Here is a 21,787-nt window from a genome sequence, read left to right as displayed (position 1 = left end):
TTATTGGGCAATACGTGATCTCCCGGCCAATTAACAAGAGACACCTGGCAAGGCCGTTATAACCGTGCACATGACCAATGTTGGCCATCAACCTATAATAAAGTGACGCGTGTCCAGGTAGTTATGCATGCACATGCAACGTATAAACCGAACCTATCAAAAGAGGACACGTGTCCAGGTGGTTACGAGAGCATCTTCTAAAGGACAGCTGGTCCAATCATCCTTCCCACACTCTTCGGCTATAAATACCATCTCGATCACCATGAGGTATTCATTCACTCCCACTTTATTCTCTCAATTTACTTAAGTGCATTATCTTCGTCATCACTGTACTTATTCTCGCGCTGGAGGGTGGTTACGGGAAGACCCCCCCTCTTGTCTTTCCCGTAACGAGCTCACGGTGTTTGTTTTGCAGGACTTCGTCAGTGGACTTTAGGCAATTGGGTTCATATCGTATTGGCAGTTAACCGTATCCTACCCTGTTGACTCATCGGATCTAGGACCCATTAGTGAGGAGTAGATCCGTATTTCTTCAGTATGTGTATCCGCTACTACTACCACTAAAATTAATTAAAAAAATAAAAATATATCACATTCTATAAACAAGATGATTTCAGGATTCGTAAATTTGTCTAACAAGAAATATTCAACATAAAGGTATTACCAGCAACTTGTTGATAAGTGAGTTATCGTTTAAGTCAAAACATAATAAAATTAAAGTTGTTACGTCAAATTAAGAGTTTTACAAATAGTTATATACATTATAAATGACAATTTATATATAGTTAAGTAAGTGTTCATGCAATTTATATATAGTTAATTAACTTTTTTTTATGGATCCTCGAAGACGGCCCTGGCCAAGTCAACCCCATGTGTCGTCAAATAGATGGATTCAAGAATCGAAATAGAGATAAGAACCAAAACAAATTAAACCCTTGTAGTGATGGGCATTCTAAGTTACATAGTATTCTTTTATGTTGACATTTTGTAAAAAGAAAAAGAAAGTATACTAGCTTCTTTTTATGAAAGAGACATAAGTTTATCGTTATACAATATCCGTAACCTTCAAGGCTTTAACTTTAAGTGACAAAGCATGTTTTTTCTTACTAACATTGCATTCTCTCAACGGTGTAGAAAGCATGTCAACACATAAAACTTAAAAAAACTATAAAAAATCCATCAAAACCTTATTTACAACCTATGTTTATTCATCAGAAATTAGGGACAGTTGCAATGCTTTAGGGAATAAGATGGATGATGTGACACTAATTTGTGGTCATAATCATAGTTGTATATTTTTCTTTCATCAAACAATGGCAATCATGTGGAAAATATACATATTATATATATATCAAAAACCAAAGTTTTCCTTACACTAAAAAATGACTGTTCATGAAACTAATATATTCTCACCACACACGTGTAACTCTTTATCCAAACAGCCAACAACTTTCACAATCAGCTCATTCACCTCAACACCTTTTCCACCATCATCTGTTTTTCACTACACAAATCAGTTTCCGGCTCCAACAAAGCTTCGGCAATCAGTTAACATATACGTAAGTTCTTGACCAGGTAACATATGACAACTCAAAATACAGGATTTCTTCTTTTCAACAACTCCATATAACTTCTGCACTTCATTTTCAAATATGTCGTACTCATTTCAAAAGTGAACATATAATTCTAATAATTTCATTCATGGATTTCCCCTAATTACTATAGCAAAGGTTCATAAATTCTCGGATGTATCTAATTTTGGGCTTACTTGGTCTGCCAACAACGGTTTCTATCTCGCTGGCATAATAATACTGCTGCTTATGTTTTTTTCGCAGGATCCTGGTTGGTTAGCCCAACTGCATCTTTGGTATGTATTTATATTTATATTAAAGTTAATGTTTACCTGTTCCTTTTATTTATCCTAACGATGTAATGTCACTGTTGTAATTTACTGTTATATATTTGTTTTGTGTTTGCAATGTCGTAATCATTAATACACTATGGACTTGGTTGTTTTACTGTTTTACATCAGTGTTGCGAGTTGCTAAAACGGGCCAAAAACTTTGGTTGGTTTACTTTAACTTTACTTACTATAATACCATATGTTTAATTGCTATAGTAAGTGCCAAACATCTGGAATTAGTTTCCTTTAGTATTCTACGCGTTGTATATATTCACGTGTCTACTTATGTGTTGTTGATAAATGTTATCACTTTAGGCGCTTATTCCTATTGGAACACATGTGTGTGACTGCGTTACTTTGTTTACCACGTGTAGTATGTGTTATGCTCACTTACGCGTTTCTCATTGGCTTTGTGTTACTTTAATTTGTCACTTTGCTTCTCACGTTTCTTAGATTGCATCATTTACATCGATCTCACTTACATAAATGTCTTCTAATAGTAGTAGAAAACGTTCACGTAACTTATCCCCCTCATATGATGGATTCGCCTCTTTTGAACAACGCCAACGTCACGAGTCAATGCTTCGTGCTTCCACATCACGCGTGTCCGCATATATCGACCTTGGTGACTGCCGTTGTGTTTGTCAGTTTTGTGGAGCGTATTTCTGGTATGCGGAACGTTCGTTGTCTGCATCCCGTAATGACAATCCATGTTATACACAATGCTGCAAAGGCGGCGACATCAAGCTTCCTTTTTTTAGGTCATATAGCCCCGCTATTGTTCAACTGTACGACCAACCCCATTTCCTTTCGAACATCCGAGCGTACAACTCTATGTTTTCTATGACTTCGTTTGGTGCTAAAGTAGATGACTCCATTAACAAGTCTTCTAGTCCTTACGTTTTTAAAATAGAAGGTCAGATCCATCATTGGCTGGGCAGCCTTTGTCCTCCTCCTAACGAGAAGCCTCGATTTCTTCAAATTTACATATACGATACCGATAACGAGGTGTCTAATAGACTTCGTTTCTTCTCCGGGGACAAAGAGTCTACTATAAGTCCCGATGTTGTATCGTTGCTGATCACGGAACTAGAATCTAAGAATGAATTGGTCAAGCTATTTCGCACAGCGCGAGACATTTGCCAGTCCAATGAACTGCCCACATTTTCAATTCGTTTATATGCAGGCCCTCCTGAAAGATGTTATGACACGCCTGTGAGTGACTGCATTGGCGCCATTATTGCTGACGATGACCCTTCAACTGATCGCTATGACATTGTTATACGTCATAAGGATGGGAGCCCACAAAGAATAAGTAAACTACACCAATTATATATGCCACTTCAGTATCCGTTGCTATTTATTTATGGTGAATCTGGATGGTCTCCGAGACTTCGGTTACGTCGACAAGCCTCAAATTGTGAAAGAAACCTAACAATGAATATGTACTACAGCTACCTGTTGCATGATCGTCGTGGCCGCTTATTCCAGCAGTACTTGGTGGATGCCTACGTCTGTATAGAAGAAAGCCGTCTGGAATACATAAGACAAAATCAAAAGACGTTTAGGACCGAGTTTTTACAAGGATTAAACGACGCCATTCGGCGCGGTGACACCAATGGACGTGACATTGGGAAGAGAATGATTTTGCCCTCATCTTTCACCGGAGGGCCTGGGTATATGTATAAACATTACCAAGATGCCCTTGCAATATGTCACTTCTTCAGAATTACAGTCATTATTCGCCCACATGCTTCAGTATTGTGACATATCAAATCCACTACAACTTTGGGAACAGCATTGGCACAAAATGGCTGATGATGCACTTCACACACACCAACTTCTAAATTGTGATGACCAGAGACAATACGTGCTACAAGAGCTTGAACTGCTACTACGTACTGCTCCCATACCAGTTACGTTGTCAAAATATGGAATACCTTTACGTGATGCACGTTCACTCCAATGTCTTAACAACAGACTTCTATTAGAGGAAAAAAACTATAACAGAGAAAGCCTATAACGTGAACACCAACCACTCAAAAACTGCCTTAACAGCCAACAAAAAACAATCTACGACCACGTAATGTCATCCGTAACCTCATACACAGGTATTAGCTTTCATTTATGGTCACGGTGGCACAGGAAAGACTTACTTATGGAACACAATCATTTCCGGCCTTCGTTCAGAAGGAAAAGTAGTCCTGGCAGTTGCTGCGTCAGGTATAGCATCACTACTACTACCTGGTGGGAGGACCGCCCATTCAAGATTCAAAATCCCGTTTGACCTCTACGATGAATCAACGTGCTCAGTTTCAAAAAACACACATCTCGCACAGCTATTGACGGAGGCCTCTGTTATAATATGGGATGAAGCACCCATGAACGACCGTCGATGCTTTGAATCGCTAGACAGATCCTTGAAAGATATATTAAACAATGAGCAATGCCCCTTTGGTGGCAAATCTGTTCTCTTAGGAGGTGATTTCAGACAAACATTACCAATCATACCCAAAGCCTCAAAGACAACCATCATCTCTTCTTCACTCCCACAATCATATCTATGGAACAAATTCGTTTTGTTTAAACTCACAGAAAACATGCGCCTACAAAGACCTTCACTAACCTCTCAAGAGAAAGAAGATATAGCCAACTTTTCAGCATGGCTTCTAGCAATAGGCGACGGTATCATCGGTACCCCCAGACATCGACATCGAAGACGGTAACGACAAAAAAATCATTGACATCCCAGAGAGGCACCTAATTCGTTATGATGAAAATGCACTCCACAATCTTATAAGTTTTATCTATGACAGAGACACACTACAAAACCCCAGAGTCACTCTCACGAAAAGCAATTGTTTGTCCCAAAAATGAGATGGTTCATGACATAAATACCTTGGAACATTAGATGTGTCCGGGAAGAACGTTTTGCTATCTAAGTACAGACTCAATAACCCCCAACGAAGGCACTCACGTTGACCCTTGCGCACTTTATCCGCCAGAGTACCTTAACATGCTAAACTTTAATGGTATGCCACCACACCGACTCGAGCTAAAGAAAAACACACCTATCATTATACTCAGAAACATAAACCCTGACGATGGCCTATGCAATGGCACCCGACTTATAGTTACACAACTACTTCCTAGAATAATAGAGGAAAAAATGACCGGTAATCGTATTGGTCATCGTGTATACATATCCCGAATATCATTGACACTCAAAGATAAAGAACTTCCTTTTTCTTTCAAAAGGTTGCAATTTCCAGTAAAACTGTGCTACGCAATGTCCATTAACAAAAGTCAAGGCCAGTCATTAGACAAAATTGGCGTATATCTTCCCAAGCCTGTTTTCAGCCATGGTCAACTGTACGTAGCATTATCAAGAGCTACATCCCCAGATGCACTTAAAATTCTCATTGTACCACAAGAAAACTATACCTCATCTACAACAAAGAATATTGTTTACTCCGACTTTATCAACAGCGTAAATAATCCTTAGTTTAATAACATACATTAGTCACCCATACATGTACAGCATACTAACATACATATGTTACCCATACGTGTTTGTATTGTATATAAACATAAATGTACATAGCGTTATACGTTCGTCAATAGTTATATATCTTCCAAAACAACAGATGGAACACCAACAAATTACTGACATTAAGGTCGGCACTCCTCCCGGCCCTCTAAAAGTAAGAATTATAAAGAAATGGATACCGCATGCAAGACCACAAGACCTATGCTACCTATTTGTGGATGTCCATGTACGTACAATATGCAATTTTACCTACATATTAGATGTGATTTATTTCAACTCACATTTTCTTTTATCATAACAGGGAAACACCATTGAAGCCGTTGCAGACGCCACGGATGAATCATACTTTGACACAGTCATCAACGTTGGATCAAGCTACCGTGTAACAGAAACGTTGGCAGTAGCTGCAAAAACCTACCAGCCGGCTGTCTCACAAGCTTCACTTTCCATGGGAAGAAGCGCTACCTTTACCCCCATACCAAACGACAACATCCCATCATACCACTTTGAATTTGCATCATACGACCAACTTGAGACGCACACAAAAGAACCAAAACAGCTTGCAGGTAACAACTTTTAACTATTCTTTTAACCCCCATATCAGTTACAACTACATGACCAGACATATACATATATTGACAAATTAAAATAACTTCTTCTATAAATATTAAAATCACATCTTCTAAAGTAACATGGTTATTCAACACACAGACTTTATTGGTCGCATCGAAAATGTCACACCCGTACACAACAGAGGTGGAAAACCAATGAAGAAGATAGCCTTGCAAGATGACAGGTACAAAAAAACTGATCACACATAACAACAAAAAACATATACTAACCTACATATGCAGGAGAAACATTATTGAGGTCACCTTCTGGACTAGACAGCTGTCTGAGGTCGAGGGAGACATACCGGTTGGTGAAATAATGGAAGTAACTGGAACATCGGTAACCAAATTCATAGGTAACATGCCCTTTTTTTTTTCTTCTAAAACTCACATAATATAATATATATATATATATATATATATATACATTTCACACAACAATCTAGTACAAATTTGTCTTCCTGTTGTCTCACAAATAGCCCCAAACACATCCACAGAGATTCTACAACTGGAAAGTAATGAGGCTACAACCGCAACCATTAGCCCTCCCATTCCCAACATGGAAGCATACAAGAACAGGTACATTAAAAAACTTTATCAAACTCTGCATTATTCATAAACCGTTACTAACAACTACATCACCCAACAACAAAAACGTATGTAACAGGTACGTTGACATACCTGCTTACACATCACCAAGACAAGCGGGTGCATTAACTACAATTGATGATATGCTTAAAAATACAAAGGTTCGTTACCACAACTAAACAACTATTACTCTAAAAATCCTAACGCAATTACGAGGCAAAGAATTTGCTTCTCAAAATTTTGTATTCTCAAAGGTTCCTGGCCATAATTATCGTTTAGTTTAAATGAAATAAGATGTTGCACAAACTAATTAAGTTGTTAGAGGAAACAAATACTTTTGAGGTCATGGTTAACGAGCTTTGAGCATCTGTTGAATGAAGTAATATTATACATTTTAGCAACCAAGTTTTGGTTGTTAATGTATCACATAATTGCATTATAAATCTGAATGAATTGTTAAACCCAATTCTTCATTAATATCATTTGAAACATGTATTTACATTTGCTATCAGAGTATACAGATTCCCCAAATGATTAGTCCTGAATGTATCAAACAATTACTTTCTATTGTTCCAAAATTTGGTGTAACAATAGCTTGCAATGTTCATCTTTTATTAAAGGTTTTGTTAGTTGTTTTTTAAATTATTATGAAGTTAATCTATTGATGTATTCTTTCATTTTTTTCTCCTATCACATTTTCCATTACATATGATCTAATTAACTAACCAAATGAGGTTTACCAGGAAATGCGTTTCACATGCGAAGCCTCAATAACAGATTTCGACACAAAACGGCCATGGTACTACACGAAATGCAACATCTGCAACAAAAGATCACAACTCCAATTCCTAAAAGAACCAAGTTTCGAATGCAAAGATCATTTCAGAAAGCAGGAATCAATCGTCATGTAAGTGACACCAACCTAGACATAATAACACAATCAAAACCACAATTGACCAGCTTACTATGACAGGTACTGTGTAAACGCCACCATAACAGACAATACTGCAAGTGTTAAGGCAGTTTTCTTCAACGAATCAATGACGAGCATCTTGAACATAAACTGCAAAGAACTAACACTTAAACACCGCAGGACGGACGCTTACAACACCCCGTCAGAAATGCTCGCCATTAAAGGTGTTCCAATAAGAATGAACGTGACGGTCAAACAAGACAAGACAGTCACTGTGAACAATGCAACAACGGCTGCTACAATGTCTCCAAACACACCTGACCCCAAAACAACCAAAATCAAATATAAAATGCAGCCGCCAGGTAAAATCCGTTGACCTATAAAACTGTATACCATTTAAGCTTACTAACTTTAACTACATACAGGGGACGAGCAGGCAACAAAGAAAGCAAAGCAGTAAATCAACTTAACGAGGAAGCAGGAAAAGAGCCATCTTTTTGACAGCCAACAAGGCAGCTAATATTTAGGTCTACCACATCCCAAATACTTTTGTAACCTAACAACTTAACATATGGGCTGCAGCATCTGTAAATAGCAGCCACTAGCCAGCTTATAGCCTAGGTTAATGCGCACCATAACAACGCTTTTAACTGCTGCCAGAAATATGTACTAAACAATGGCTGAAACTACTAAACTCAATACATATTAAATTATGTTTCCTTTTAAATTCGTCACCCACATCGAAATGACAATGACATCGACGACGCGCGGCAACGCGCGGGCCATAACCCTTAACACATATTAATTATTAGATAAAATATTTAACTTTAAAATATAAAGTAAAAAAGGAAAGAAGAGAAGGGAGCAGGCAAAAGCAGAGAATATTCGCAGAAGTTTGGAAAAGAGTAAGGAAAGGAGGCAGTGTGTTAAAAACATAACTTTAACTTTAGTCTAAAGTAAATAAAATAAAATTGAAAATAAAAAATGAGAAACTTTTTATTACACAAGTCTAATTTTGATGTATCATAATTATTTCTGTTAGAGAAGTCATTAAATTTATAAGTGAATAAATTTCTTAAAATTTTTTAAAATAATATATTTACTCGGCAAGTAATACCGGGCATTGTGTTGCAGCAGCGAGTTGACGTTATTCGATGGGTTTTTGTTACATTAGTAAGGTACCTTAATAAAACCCGAAATATAAATTTGTTAAATTAACATATAAAACATACAAAAAAATTAAAATAAACGATGTTTATTTGGTCGGTAAAAATCAGGCGATGTTAAAGCCCGAGCGTTGAATCCCGAGCATTAGTAAACTTGAGCGTCACGATGACGAGCTGATGCAAACTCCGTTAACTTTTAACAAAAGATAAAGTGAATACTTAACATTGCTTCAAAATTAAAAAGTTAGTGTCCATAACTACAACTCTTAAACCTCTATACTCAATCGTGTCATTTTAGGGACACGATTGAACTAACTTCATAAATGTGTCTGTAACGTAAAATAACCAAAAGATGAACAACTTCAGTATTGTTACCGATTCGGTACCAATTTTTTGAGTTTTCGATACCGGTGTCTGTACGGTACCGATATTTCATGGGAAAACCTTAAATACCGTTACCGTATCCAACCAATACCGAAACAAACATTTTAATACCGGTACTGATACCCAAAATTTACGATTTACAAGATCGAGATTTTCAGTACTGCATGGTCTAAATATGGTAGTTTTAACAGGTGGGTTGACATCTGTCAACATGTGACTATGTCAACACTTAAGTCCAGGTTATATGGTTGCGCCACCACTCAGAATTAGCTTGAAAGTGCATGGTATCGCCACCACCATCCATCATGACCATATTCTCATGCGTAAAGATGCACCACTTCATCCTTTTTCCTTTTTTTTTTACAATAATTAACTTGGATCTCTCAACAATGTTAAATGAAGATGAATAAAGAAATATAAATGATTAATCAAAGTTAAGTATGAGAAATTATTTAAATAAAATTTAAGCAGTTTGTCTCACGACTCTTTGTAAGAGCATCACCAATAGAGAAATTCTTAGAATGTGTTTTTAAATGCCAACAAGGCACATGGTTCACCAAAACGCACTCTCTCTCCTAAATTCTCTTTCCTCTCTCCTGCATGTTCTCTCACAAACAAATTCTTAGTGAAAGAATCTCATCACACCTTCTTTCCTCTATATCATCATCTCTCTCTTCCAATCCATTTTCTCTCTTATCCAAGAATATCTAAAAACCTTTCATTAGTGATGGTCTAAGTGTGTTTATTAATTATTAGTTATTTAATGTATTTATTAAAATAAGGTGATTGTAACTGTATAAAAGTATCATGTGGGGACACACGTGGGATTGACTTTTTAAAAAAATGAAAAATATGTATGCTAAAGTGCAAAAATGCAAACTTCCCAATAAAAGAAAAGTAAAAGTATAAAGCTTTATTTTCCATGATATATGGATATAATCGTATTTTCCCGGTAATTGTAACGATCCCTTTTTATTTAACAGCTACACATACACATCCAGTCCTATTTCTACTACTAAACTACTCTAACATAAAATTTACTTACATGTGGATTTTAAATTCTGGTATTCACTACAAAATGTTTACCATCCAACCAAAACTCGAATAACAAATGTAAAGATGCATTAAATTATAACTATTTGATTTACTAAGAGACTTTAAACATCTTTTAAGCACGGAGATTTCTTATCCTACATTTGTATTTATGACAAACCATGAATTTAAAAATTTGTGGTCGGAGTTTAATCCAAATGAGTTGTATGTTTCGATCAATCCCATGAACAACAGGATGTGTTAGCTAGCTTAACTTGTTTAGTTGTTCACGAACTAACTCTGTTAACATGTTTGTTTTTATTTAAATATATATTATTTTGTTTTGCAATTTGGATTGGTTGGACATCAAATTATAAATGATAAAAAAAGAAGTAATCATTGGTTTTTCATACTCATGATATTGTTTTATATACATTTGTATATCTAGTTGTTATCGGATCAAACGAGTTATGTTGGTGTCAAACATTTTTCTAGTAATACGGTTTGAATAAGTAATGAAGATCCAAGCCAAGTCATATGCATATCACAAACTAATTATTAAATAATATGCGTATCACAAAGAATTATCAGCAATGTATAATATGAAGTTAAGTATGTAATTATATAAAAAACTCAGCAATTATTGCACAAAGCCTTGTGAAAAGACCCCTTAAAAAAAGTTTTAGAATAAATCTCATTTCCATTGCATGTACTCTATAACTATTAACTAATCAGATAAAGATCAAATTATAGGGCGTGTTTGGGATTGAGTTTGAAAAATGTTTATTGGTACATGAGCTTTTTCAAAAAGCCATTTTAAAAAGCTAGGATTCGAGGCGTTTTGAAAACTGTTTTTTAACCATTTCAAAAAGCCAAATAAGAAAGTTTTTTGTGATTGCCAAACACATTTAAACTTTTTGGCTTTTTGAAAACACAAATAAGTCAATAAGCATTTTTCAAACTCAATCCCAAACATGCTCATAGTATGTTGAATGACCGGGTTATGTTACATAGTCTCCTAAATTAAAAAAAGGATACAAAGAAACAATGGATTGCAAAATATTAAACAATGTTAAACAAAATATAATACAATAATGAGTAATATAACACAATGGTGAGGGAAAAAAGATACAATACCAAAATAAACAAAAAACATAATGATATCTAAAAAGACACAATGATCCTAACAAAAGTTCTAAAATCTACAAGCTAAAGGTCATAACCCAAAACCTTATAATTTAATATGGTAGAGTTCAACGAGACGGTTCCATGCCGTCTGTTTGAGTTCAATCGGAGTATGTTCGATACGTTTCCTACGAGCTCCTATTTTTAAAAGACGGTATTTTTAACCCAGCCATATAGAGTTTGATCAAAGTATGGTAAGTGGTTAAATGCATCACTATAATTTATACGTTGAAGATAAATCACATATAGCGGGATGCATAAAAAGATATTAAAAGAAAGGTAGTCCGGTATGACCTGTTTACATCAGTAGATGTAACTAGCTATGCCATTATCACCTTCTTTACGTAAAATTGGTAATATATTTAAGTTGGTGGCGAATCAAATACAAAGTGTTATTTACCTAACAAGTGTGGAAACATTGAAAGTCTTTTAAGCAAACTAATTTAATGGATAATATTATCTTGCAACTTATTAATGGGGATGAACAAAATAGGGAATTTGTCATTGTGCTAATTCTCTCTGTCAAATATTACTTCCAAAAAAACTTTAAATTAAGATAGCTATCATATATTTTCTATATCAAATTCTTTTAACTATGCAATTGAGATTTTTATTAAACTATTATTTAGGGTTATTATTTAATATGAGTATAATAATATATGTAAGATGAAAAAAATTTATGTTTTTTCCCTTTCGAAAATGTGCTACTTATTAAATATCCGAGTTTCAAATATTACTCAGAATCATCAAATTTATGGAAATAAACATAGTGTATTTTACTTGAGCCGAGTGCAAATTAACTAGATTTAGAAAAATAGTAAACACAGTATTTAAGTTTATGGTAAATGATAGCATAATTTAAACATATACGAGTAACATTTAGAACAAAACTCTTACAATATAACCAGAAAGAATGTAATAACATATTCTAGTCATGCCTAGCAAGGATATTAAAACAAAATTGAAACTTCTAAAATCGTTTAATATGAACCAGGTCAACTAATTCAACTGATGTAAAATTTAAGTGAGATTCGGTTTACGGTTTCTTAACCAAGGCTTGGCAGTTTACTCGACGGTTTGAATAACTGAAACAGTAACCATGACCAAACCGGCCGTTGAGCCTTATTTGTTTAAACTAAGTATAGAGTAATATGTATGTATTATAACTATCCTTGTCATTAAAATTTTAAAATACAAACCAATATCGTCTCAAATGTCGAATACAGATGAGTGAATGACACACCTAAACCATTAAAAGTTATAAAACCGATCAATTTTCAATTTACTAAATGTAAATTGTGAACTTGAAATTTCATTAAAACCGGTCAATATAATTGTGAACACAGCTAATACATTGTAAATTGCAAATGTTAAGTAGGTGAACTTAACCACCACTAACAATTTTCTTTTAATGGTAGGTGAATATATTTTCTATATTAAATATAAAGAAGTCCATTAAATCCTTATCTATTTTAAACATGTATAAATTACTAAACGTACTTGTACTATACCCGATTGTATATTACTGAAATTCAACAAAAAACGAGTAACAATACTCGTACCGAATATACTAAATCCGTATCGCTACAATATAGGTACGAGTACGAGTATTTGAAACAAAATGATTATCCCTATGCATGAGTGTGGCTTCAAACGTTAGTTAATAAAGAAAATATTATTATTATTATTATTATTATAATAAAATATAAAAGCGAATTTTGATGAGAAAGCTTGACCTGGTCATATAAAAGCAGTTCAGTTGCACACCCCTCCCACCACTTGAAGTTCACCATCATCATAACCGCCGCTTCACTTCCTTTCAAATTAATTATTTCCAATCAAATCTTAAATCATTCGTTTCATTAATTTGACATGACCATTTCTGCAACTTAGTTCCTCTATATAATAATAATAACAACAACCCCATTACATTACATTAGCTCCCCTGTTTTCTCCAGCTCTCCATTTTCCGGCAATGGCAAAGGTAATATTTTTTATTATCAGTTTTGCAGTTTTTAACGTTTTAATTACCTTGGTTTTGGTTAATATTATGTGGGGTTTACAGAAGAAGACGCAAGTCAACAATGAGAACAACGGTGGTGATGGTGGCGGCGGTGACGGTGGAAAGAAGCAAAAAGCTACTGATATTATTAGTGTGGTGGTTCTGAAAATTGATCTTCATTGTGAAGGTTGTGCTGGTAGAGTAGTTAAAGCTGTCCGTACACTCGACGGTGAGTTCCGATATTATTATTAGGGTCATGATAATAATATGATGCACCTACATCACCTCATTTGCTTTCATAATTCATACCATCAAATGCTAAATGGCCGTCTACAAAACATTTTTTTTTTACAAAAAAGGTAAGCTTTAAAAAATATGTGGTAGAAGGGCTATTTGAAGTTTGATCAGTATCTGGACAGCTGTTCTGATTATAAATGTCAAAACTATGAAAATTGTTAATTAGAACGATTATTAATTAGAACGGTCGTTTGGCCGATATTTGGACGAGACTGTTCTAACTATAGATGGTCAAACTTTGAAATGTTTTAGTATTCTTAGTGTGTACTTGAGGCACCACTTGGTTAGTGCCAAGGGCGAAGCTTCCTTAGGGCTCGGGTGGCCCTGGCCATGCTTTTAAGTAGTGGTGTAAATTGACATCTTTTTTCGCCCGAAAATTTGTGTACATAATGTAATTTTACCTATTTTTCCTCGAAATGTGAGGCCCCCCCTAGTTTATGATATTATTCAATACGTTTTAAGCCCTCTCGTGACAAACTCGTCCAAACTTTGCCACTAGTTAGTGCATCTCATACACCATTAGCTTGGTTAGTGAAACCGTGGAAACAAGTTCGGGTTAGTGAAACCGATTGTGGGTGAATGATTAGTTGTCACGTCGGTTTACGCCCTTCGTACCCATGTTATTAATATTATTACTTTTTTATTTAGTTATTATCAATAATATTTTTTACGCAACTTACATTTGTATGTATAGGTGTTGAGTCTGTTAGAATCGGTGACAGTGAGCTGAACAAATTGACAGTGATCGGAAACCTTGATCCGGTCAAACTCCGGCAAAAAGTTGAAGAAAAAACCAAGAAAAAGGTGGAAGTGCTCTCGCCGGCGGCCAAGAAATCCAATGACGGCGATACTGCCGGCGGAGAGAATAAAAAGAAGCAGCAAAAAGTATCACCTGAAAAGGACCACAAACCACCTGTCAAAACCGCCGGAAAGAACGGTGGCGAAAAACCGAAAGAGGTTCATTTTAGCATCTTTGTATTTACCTTTGCTAATGTACGCATTTAACCGTTTTTCTGAATTTTGTTGTTTTGGGGTTTAACTAGATACCGGTAACAACGGCGGTGTTGAAGGTTCCGTTGCATTGTCAGGGGTGTATTCGGAAGATTCATAAACTTGTTACTAAAACCAAGGGTAATTTTGTCTTTTCATAGTTTTTTATTCTACTTACGTAGTTTTTGAGTTTTTAATGTTTCTAATTTGGCATTGACTTATTTTAGACCAGTGAGATTTTACTGGATACGGTTATAATATGGCATTGGTTACAGGGTATACAGATATCTCTCTGGACAAGACTAAGGATTTGGTGACGGTGAAAGGAGCGATTGATATGAAGTTACTAGCGGAGGCGTTGCAACATAAGTTGAAGAGGGCGGTGGAGATTGTTCCGGGGAAGAAAGAGGGCGACGGTGAGAAGAAAGGCGGTGGTGGGGGCGGTGAGAAGAAGGGAAGGGGTGGCGGTGGCAATGCTAATGGTGAAGAGGGTAAAGACGGTGGTGGTGGTGGTGAGAAGAAGGGGAAAAACAAAGGGGGTGGAGAGGGGAAGGGTGGCGGTGATGGTAAGCAGGAGATGTTTAAAATGGAAACTTTCGGTGGTCCGATCGGTTATTCGTATCCACAATATGCGTACGGGCCGGGTTATGCGGATTACGTTCATGCCCCTCAGTTGTTTAGTGACGAGAACCCGAATGCTTGTGTTGTTATGTGAAGGGAAAAGGGTAGGAAATGGGAACGAGAAGTTGTATATAAAAATATGGACCTATTACATGTTTTTGGGAATTTTGTAGACTCGTTAAGTTTCATATAATATATGGCAAGTAAAATATGAGGATTTTGTAAGCATTAAAATTGGTGGTTAAATGTTTTTTTTCCTTCTTTTTTATAGTGTTAGTAATGATTAAAATAACTTTGTTCATTTGCCCATAATACATTTTCAAAAGGATCCTCATAAATTTATTACTATGGATGTTCATGTGTTCATTGTTGGTTTCAATTCCCAACTAAAATTGAAGTCGAACTAAACGCAATTTAGTTCATTCAAAACCGACTTAAGAATCCGAATTATGTTAGGTTTAGTTTCGACTAAAAAATTTAAATTATCAATATTCTGTTATTGGATTGAGTTAAATAAACATCAATCTAAATTTGTCATTATATTGGGCAAAATCATTCGATGTCTCGTGGTTCACTTTGTGAAATTATAAATCTGATGTCTTGTGGTTTTCTTTGTGAAATTGTAAAACTAAGATAAGGTGGGTAAAGTGGCTTAGAATTTCGTTACTTAGTTTTTTTTTTCAGTTAAGATTTATAATAATAAATTAAAAATGATCCAATTACAACAGAGAGGTGGATAAACGAGCAACAAACTGCACCGTCACCCCCTTACTTAGTATGTAATTTTATTTTCTTTCTATGGGGTTAGGATATTCTAACAAGGCAGGTGTGATTTTATTCAAGTTTGAACTAAAAATGTAATTGTATCGGTCGAACCAAGTTCAAGTTGTGGAACCGGAAACTCCATTTGGTTTTTATTTAAGACTAAGCATGTAATTCGATTGGATTTTGAACATACACCGTTTTTTATTTACTAGGCTTGAAATCAAACATTAAATCCCAGTAAGATGAAGAGAACAAAGTGGAAGCAACAATCATTTACTAGGTTTGATACCGACGTGACACACAACATCCACTCAGCCACTCTATCTATCCCAAGGGGCAACAAATAATGTACCCTATAGTAGTTTTTAGTGGACTTTCGAAGTTATTTATTGTTGTCATGTAATTGCATGACCTACTTGTTGTGACCCGTCCACATTATGTTATTAACTTCTTTGATCACAAAGTCAACAACGTAATGCGAAATAATGTATTTTACATTTAATTGATTTGAGATCTAAATCTTCGATTTGGACACACGATCACAACTTCCTTGTTGTTTAGGAAGAAAATCAGTATCCTATGATATAAAACTTGAGATTGTACGTTTGTTAAATTTGGATTTTATATATGTTATCAATTTATCTATTAGAAGTTCGGGATGGATCCCCAAAACCATTTTTTTTATTAATTGTTGAGTTTATAAATGATAAATATTTATATACTAGATTTTATCCTCCCGGTGGTTATTTTATATTATTCGTTTATAATGTTATATATTTTTTGGGATTTTAATTTTATTTATTGTTGGGAAATTAATAATATACATAGGGTTTGATGATGAAATATCATCACAAATAAATAAAATGTTATAACCTGATTTAAAAGTTATCGGGGTTTGGTAAGACCCATTTTTTAACTATAAACTGTTTATTAATTATAAATAATATCTTTTTAAAAAAACTCGGATATTAGTTTTTAATATATTCTTATTTTATAGGATTTTCATATCAAATATTTGGTAAGATTGATTTTTAATTTAATGAGATGTTATAACTCATTTAAGGGCTATTTGAGTTTAGTGAGACCCGTACCTGTGGATTCGGGTCAAATGCATGAGAAACCTCCATTTATAAATAAATCAATCTGATGGGTAGAGAAAATGTAGGAATGGTTTCGTTTATATATATTTAAGATTTTATATTTTTTTATAAACTAAATTTATAAATCTAAAATCTTATAATTGAAGTTTTTAATAAAAGAGTTTATATATGTTACATATATACTTATTAAACTTTTATAAGAATTTAATTTGCCTTTGTGTCATTATAAATATATTAATTTTTTTAACGTTTGTAACGGTATTCACAATCCATTATCTAACTCTATCTTCATAATTACACTAAAACCATTTAAATTTACCTGATGTTTAATCAGACTAGACTATTTCAAGAACAAATTTGATTATTGATCGAGAAAATAAAGTGGGTGTCGCCCTGCGGTTATGACCTAAACCCGTTTCGTTACAGCGGTTTACAAAACCGTCCCCCACAAATCCCAAATCGGATCATTAGCATACCTGGCCCAATTTCAAGAAAATCTCCAAAGCTGGAAGCCCAATTGCAATTAAATCTCAATTTGAAACTGTAAGCCCAATTACAATTTGACTTCAAAGCCCAAATACCTATCAAGCCCATTTCAATTGTTTAGTAAAAGCCCAACTTATGAATATATGGCTCAACGTAAAAACGAAACATTATTGGAAATAAATGAGTTCGCACTTCCCCATCTCCTAATTCGTTAATGACTAATGATATTTTTTATATCATCAAGTTAACCTAATACCAATAAAATCGTGTTGACTTGTATGCTTTACAAAACAGTACGTTTAAATTCAGAATATACTATATATTAGTAATTAATATGGCTAACATGCTTTAACAAGTTTGATAAGTTCATATGACACTAGAGGTGGACAACAAAACCGGTTCCTGGAACCGGTTCGACGGAACCGAACCGGAACCGAACCGGTTCCTACCCGTTTTTCGTAGGAACCGGTTCGGTTCCGTTTCAACCCGACGATCCGGGACCGGTTTGACATGTTTGGAGGTGGACCGGGTAGGAACCGGAACCGAACCGGAACCGGTTCTGGAACCGGTTCGACCGGAACCGGTTCGGAACCGGTTATAGCCGTTGGAGTGGTTCTAGCCGTTGGGAAACGGTTTTATGGCCGTTTTTTGACCGTTGGGGTCAAAAATGGCCGTTTTTTTGGCTCCCCAAACACCCCACTACTAGTATAAATAGGTATTTGGTGTAATGGGTTCATCACAACACTCAAAACGCAAACTCGAACGCAAAAAAATACAAAAAAACGCTATTGCAACGTTCTGAGTTCTCTAATCTCTTGTTTTCTCTTCTTCTATATTCATATTTGTTGTTATGGCTGCCTCACAATCATCGGTTGGTCAAGGTTCCACCGCCGGACCAAGTTTCGTTCGTATTGTACCTCATAATCGTAATCAAGAGATTTGGTGCAATTGGGATTTGGTTGAATTGAGTGACCATTCATTGAAGGCTCGGTGCAAGTTTTGTGGGATTTATTTAAACCCACTTTCGAATTCAAATTTGAAGAAACACATCGAAAGACCGTATTGCAGGGCGTTGAAACAGAACGTCGAGTCGCAACAAACGCAAATGGATAGTGAAGGCGGAATATTTACATACCAAATTGATCGAGTTCAAGAACAAGACTGAATTCGGAGTCGGTGGAGATGTGCATTTGCTTGAAGGATCACTTGGACTCAATCGATCGTGTTCAACACGTAACCACTCTGGAAGACGAAACACCACTTGATGTTCGAGTGCACGACGAACAAGAAGGCGTTTCTACAAGTAATTCTGATGAATAAGTCGCCACTCAATAATTACGACGAACAAGAAGGCTTTTATAGAAATAATATGTCACAACTTTATATTTATAAGTTTAATGTTTTGTTAGTTTGTTTTTGAATATTTTAAAACATGTAACCTTTTTTTTTGAACTTCTTAAAGTAAATAAAATGAATTTTATGTTAATTGTTTTTTTTATTAAACATGTTATACAAATACGAGCAGCGGAAACGAAAAACGAAAAAAAAAATTATTTTTTACACTGTAACCGGTTGGAACTGGTTACAGTGTAAGAACCGGTTTAGGAACCGGTCTGAACCGGTTCCACCGGTTCCGGGTCCGAGGGTTGGGGAACCGGTTCGGTTCCCTAACCGGTTCGAACATGGAACCGGTTTAAACAGTGATGTTGACTAATGGAACCGGTTCTGAACCGGTTCCGGTTCCTTTGACCAACCCGATTTGATCACCTATATATGACACCCAACATATACAAAAGATGTGTTAACACTCCATTCTAAGACCCGATTATGATCAACCTCCAATGATTTTGATAATTTTTAGGAAAAAATAAACTCATTAGCAATGCTAAGTGAGTGAACATAGTTAACCATGTGAAATTACAGTCCATGAAAATACTATGTTATATTTTATCTTTTGTATTTAACTAAATTATGTTCTAACTCAAATGGTTAGTTGTTACCAAGATATATAACATCCCAAGGACTGTTTATGCATTTTTTTTATATCACAAATTCATGTTTAATTGCCGGAAGTGGCAAAATTTAGACGGAAACGTGAGGAGGGGGCTCAATATTTTAGACGAAACGGGTAAATTTACACAAATAAGAAAAAAAAAGGGAAAATGGGGGGGGGGGTTTCTCCATTAAGGATCACCCATGATTGTGGGCATAAGACCATGTGTAGTCGTAAAGCTCCACATCCAGGGGTTATGCGCCACGTGGCGCCCAGTCAGAGTTATGGTTTTGTACAAAAACAGGCTGTAGTCATAACTCTCCACATCCAGGGGTTATGCGCCACGTGGCGCCCAGTCATTATAATTTTATTTGTTTTTTTTAAATAATAATTCATTTAAATAAATTAATATAAAACTAAAATTTACATTAAACTTCCAAATAAAAATTACATTAAACTAAATTAAAAAAATACATCAAATTAAAATAAAAAAACATAAATAATACTAATAAAACTAAAACTCATTTATATTTTTCTAAAATTTTCGCTCGTCGAGTGGCTTTTAGAGATTGGACTATCGGGTCGTCTTCGGATAGCTCGTTTGATAAAATCTCGATGTCTTTGTCCATCTCATTCCTTTAAAGTAGGTCGACGGCGTCCAAATTTACTTGAAGTCGTTGGGTTCCAAGTTGGTGTAAATCTTGGAGTCGAGAGTTCATTAATTGGAATTGGCTTTCCAATTCGGGATTCAAACCCGTTGCCGACGACGAACCGGCCTCTTTCCCCTTTCCTTTGCCTTTGGTTCTTCTACCCCCCGGCCGAGGCATGTCGGTAGTATTCACGGGGTCATTATCGCTTAAGTTGAAGTTTCGAGCGTCGGAACGGGGCGTGTCTAGATCAACCGAAGATGATGTTTTAGACTTTTTTTTACGCGGACCACCTTCGCCTTCGGCTTCGGCTTCGGCATCCATCACCAAGCCCCATTTTGGGTGAAACCTCAAGAGGTCTTTCCAAATGCCAAAGTAGTTGAAGGTCCCGCCGACCTTATGTTGAAACTCAACCAACGCGTTATCCATGACTTCCGCGTCCGAGACACCGCTACTTCTAGTTCGATTCATCCGAGAGAAAACCGTATGGAAAGCCATGCATTTGGTGTTTATGTCGCCCCATTTAGACAGTAACGAATCTTTTTCTCGACGCGAGTCCCCGCCAAGGTTGTGAAACCTCTCTATAATTTTGTTCCAAAATACCCCCGTTTTTTGATAGTTCGCTAAAAAAATAAAAACATTACAAGTTTAATGTTTGTTATAAGAAATTTTAAAAAAATATATATGCATTTTAAAAACCTACCGCATTTGGCATCTTCCGATATTTGGCACCAAGCACAAGCACATAGTATGCACTCGTCGATACTCCACGATATCACCGTCTTTTTAACCCGAGGTTCGCCGGCGGGCTTCTTTGCGTGTTTTTTCGAACGTCCGCGTTGGCTCGAACCGCCCTCAGGTTGTGTCTCCGGCACGAACTCGACCTCGGGTTGGGTCTCCGGGGCGGGTTGGGAACCCGAACCCGCAAAAATGTTTGTCGATGGGTTTTGGAAACCGGGCACCGCATTTGGCATAGAGTTTTGTAGAAGTGCAAAATACGCGGCCATTTGCGGGTCATACATTTGCGGGACGGGTACGGTTGGCGTCGGCGCGGTAGATTGGTTCGGTTGTGGGTTTTGGTTGGCTTGACGGGCATATTGACCGAAACCGAGAATATTTTGGTTGTTGTTTGGAAACATGATGGTAGAAATATTAGTATAAAAGATATAAATATTTGTGTAAATTGGTAGATTGGAAGGAATGTGTTAAAAATATGAGTTTAGTTTGTTTATATAGTATAAATATAATTAATTTTTTTTTTTTAAATCCAACGGCTCCATTAACCCCAACGGTAACTTTTTTTGATTCACGTGCCCATTCTCGCGTTTTAGATACAACGCGCCCAAAAAAAAATTCAACATAACGCGGGGGGGGGGGGGGGGGGGCGGTGTACCCCCCGCGTTATAGCCCTTCACGCGCACATAACGCACCCATTATGGGTGGTCTAATATTCACTATCATCTTCGGATTCTCAAGCTTTATTCTCATTTGCATGGCGGGTTTTGTAACCACGAATGCCTTATCTTGTTCACTTAGATTCTCTACTAGCAAATC

General features: G+C 35.9%; 3 protein-coding genes across 3 annotated transcripts; all 3 read left to right on the top strand.

Moving 5' to 3' along the window:
• The first annotated feature begins 2,389 nt into the window (after positions 1-2,389).
• Positions 2,390-3,670, top strand: LOC143592592 (uncharacterized). Its single transcript, XM_077072479.1, has one exon. The coding sequence runs from the start codon at positions 2,390-2,392 to the stop codon at positions 3,668-3,670; it is 1,281 nt and encodes a 426-aa protein (XP_076928594.1).
• A 1,522-nt stretch (positions 3,671-5,192) lies between these two features.
• On the top strand, positions 5,193-8,173 carry LOC143592599 (uncharacterized). The gene is made up of 9 exons (XM_077072484.1): positions 5,193-5,393; positions 5,755-6,019; positions 6,165-6,249; positions 6,308-6,420; positions 6,544-6,643; positions 6,732-6,813; positions 7,396-7,559; positions 7,626-7,927; positions 7,991-8,173. The coding sequence occupies exons 1-9, from the start codon at positions 5,193-5,195 to the stop codon at positions 8,023-8,025; spliced, it is 1,347 nt and encodes a 448-aa protein (XP_076928599.1). The 3' UTR covers positions 8,026-8,173.
• Positions 8,174-13,152: 4,979 nt separating this feature from the next.
• On the top strand, positions 13,153-15,449 carry LOC143592597 (heavy metal-associated isoprenylated plant protein 3-like). The gene is made up of 5 exons (XM_077072482.1): positions 13,153-13,316; positions 13,398-13,563; positions 14,326-14,588; positions 14,675-14,762; positions 14,897-15,449. The coding sequence occupies exons 1-5, from the start codon at positions 13,308-13,310 to the stop codon at positions 15,334-15,336; spliced, it is 966 nt and encodes a 321-aa protein (XP_076928597.1). The 5' UTR covers positions 13,153-13,307; the 3' UTR covers positions 15,337-15,449.
• The last annotated feature ends 6,338 nt before the right edge of the window (positions 15,450-21,787 follow it).

This window comes from Bidens hawaiensis, unplaced genomic scaffold, assembly GCF_021521415.1.
Source record: "Bidens hawaiensis isolate Kalapana, Puna unplaced genomic scaffold, B.hawaiensis_p1.1 tig00041088_1, whole genome shotgun sequence".
In the NCBI taxonomy this organism is placed as follows: Eukaryota; Viridiplantae; Streptophyta; class Magnoliopsida; order Asterales; family Asteraceae; genus Bidens; species Bidens hawaiensis.
The sequence above is the reverse complement of the archived record's forward strand: the minus strand, read 5'-3'. Positions and strand labels throughout refer to the sequence as shown.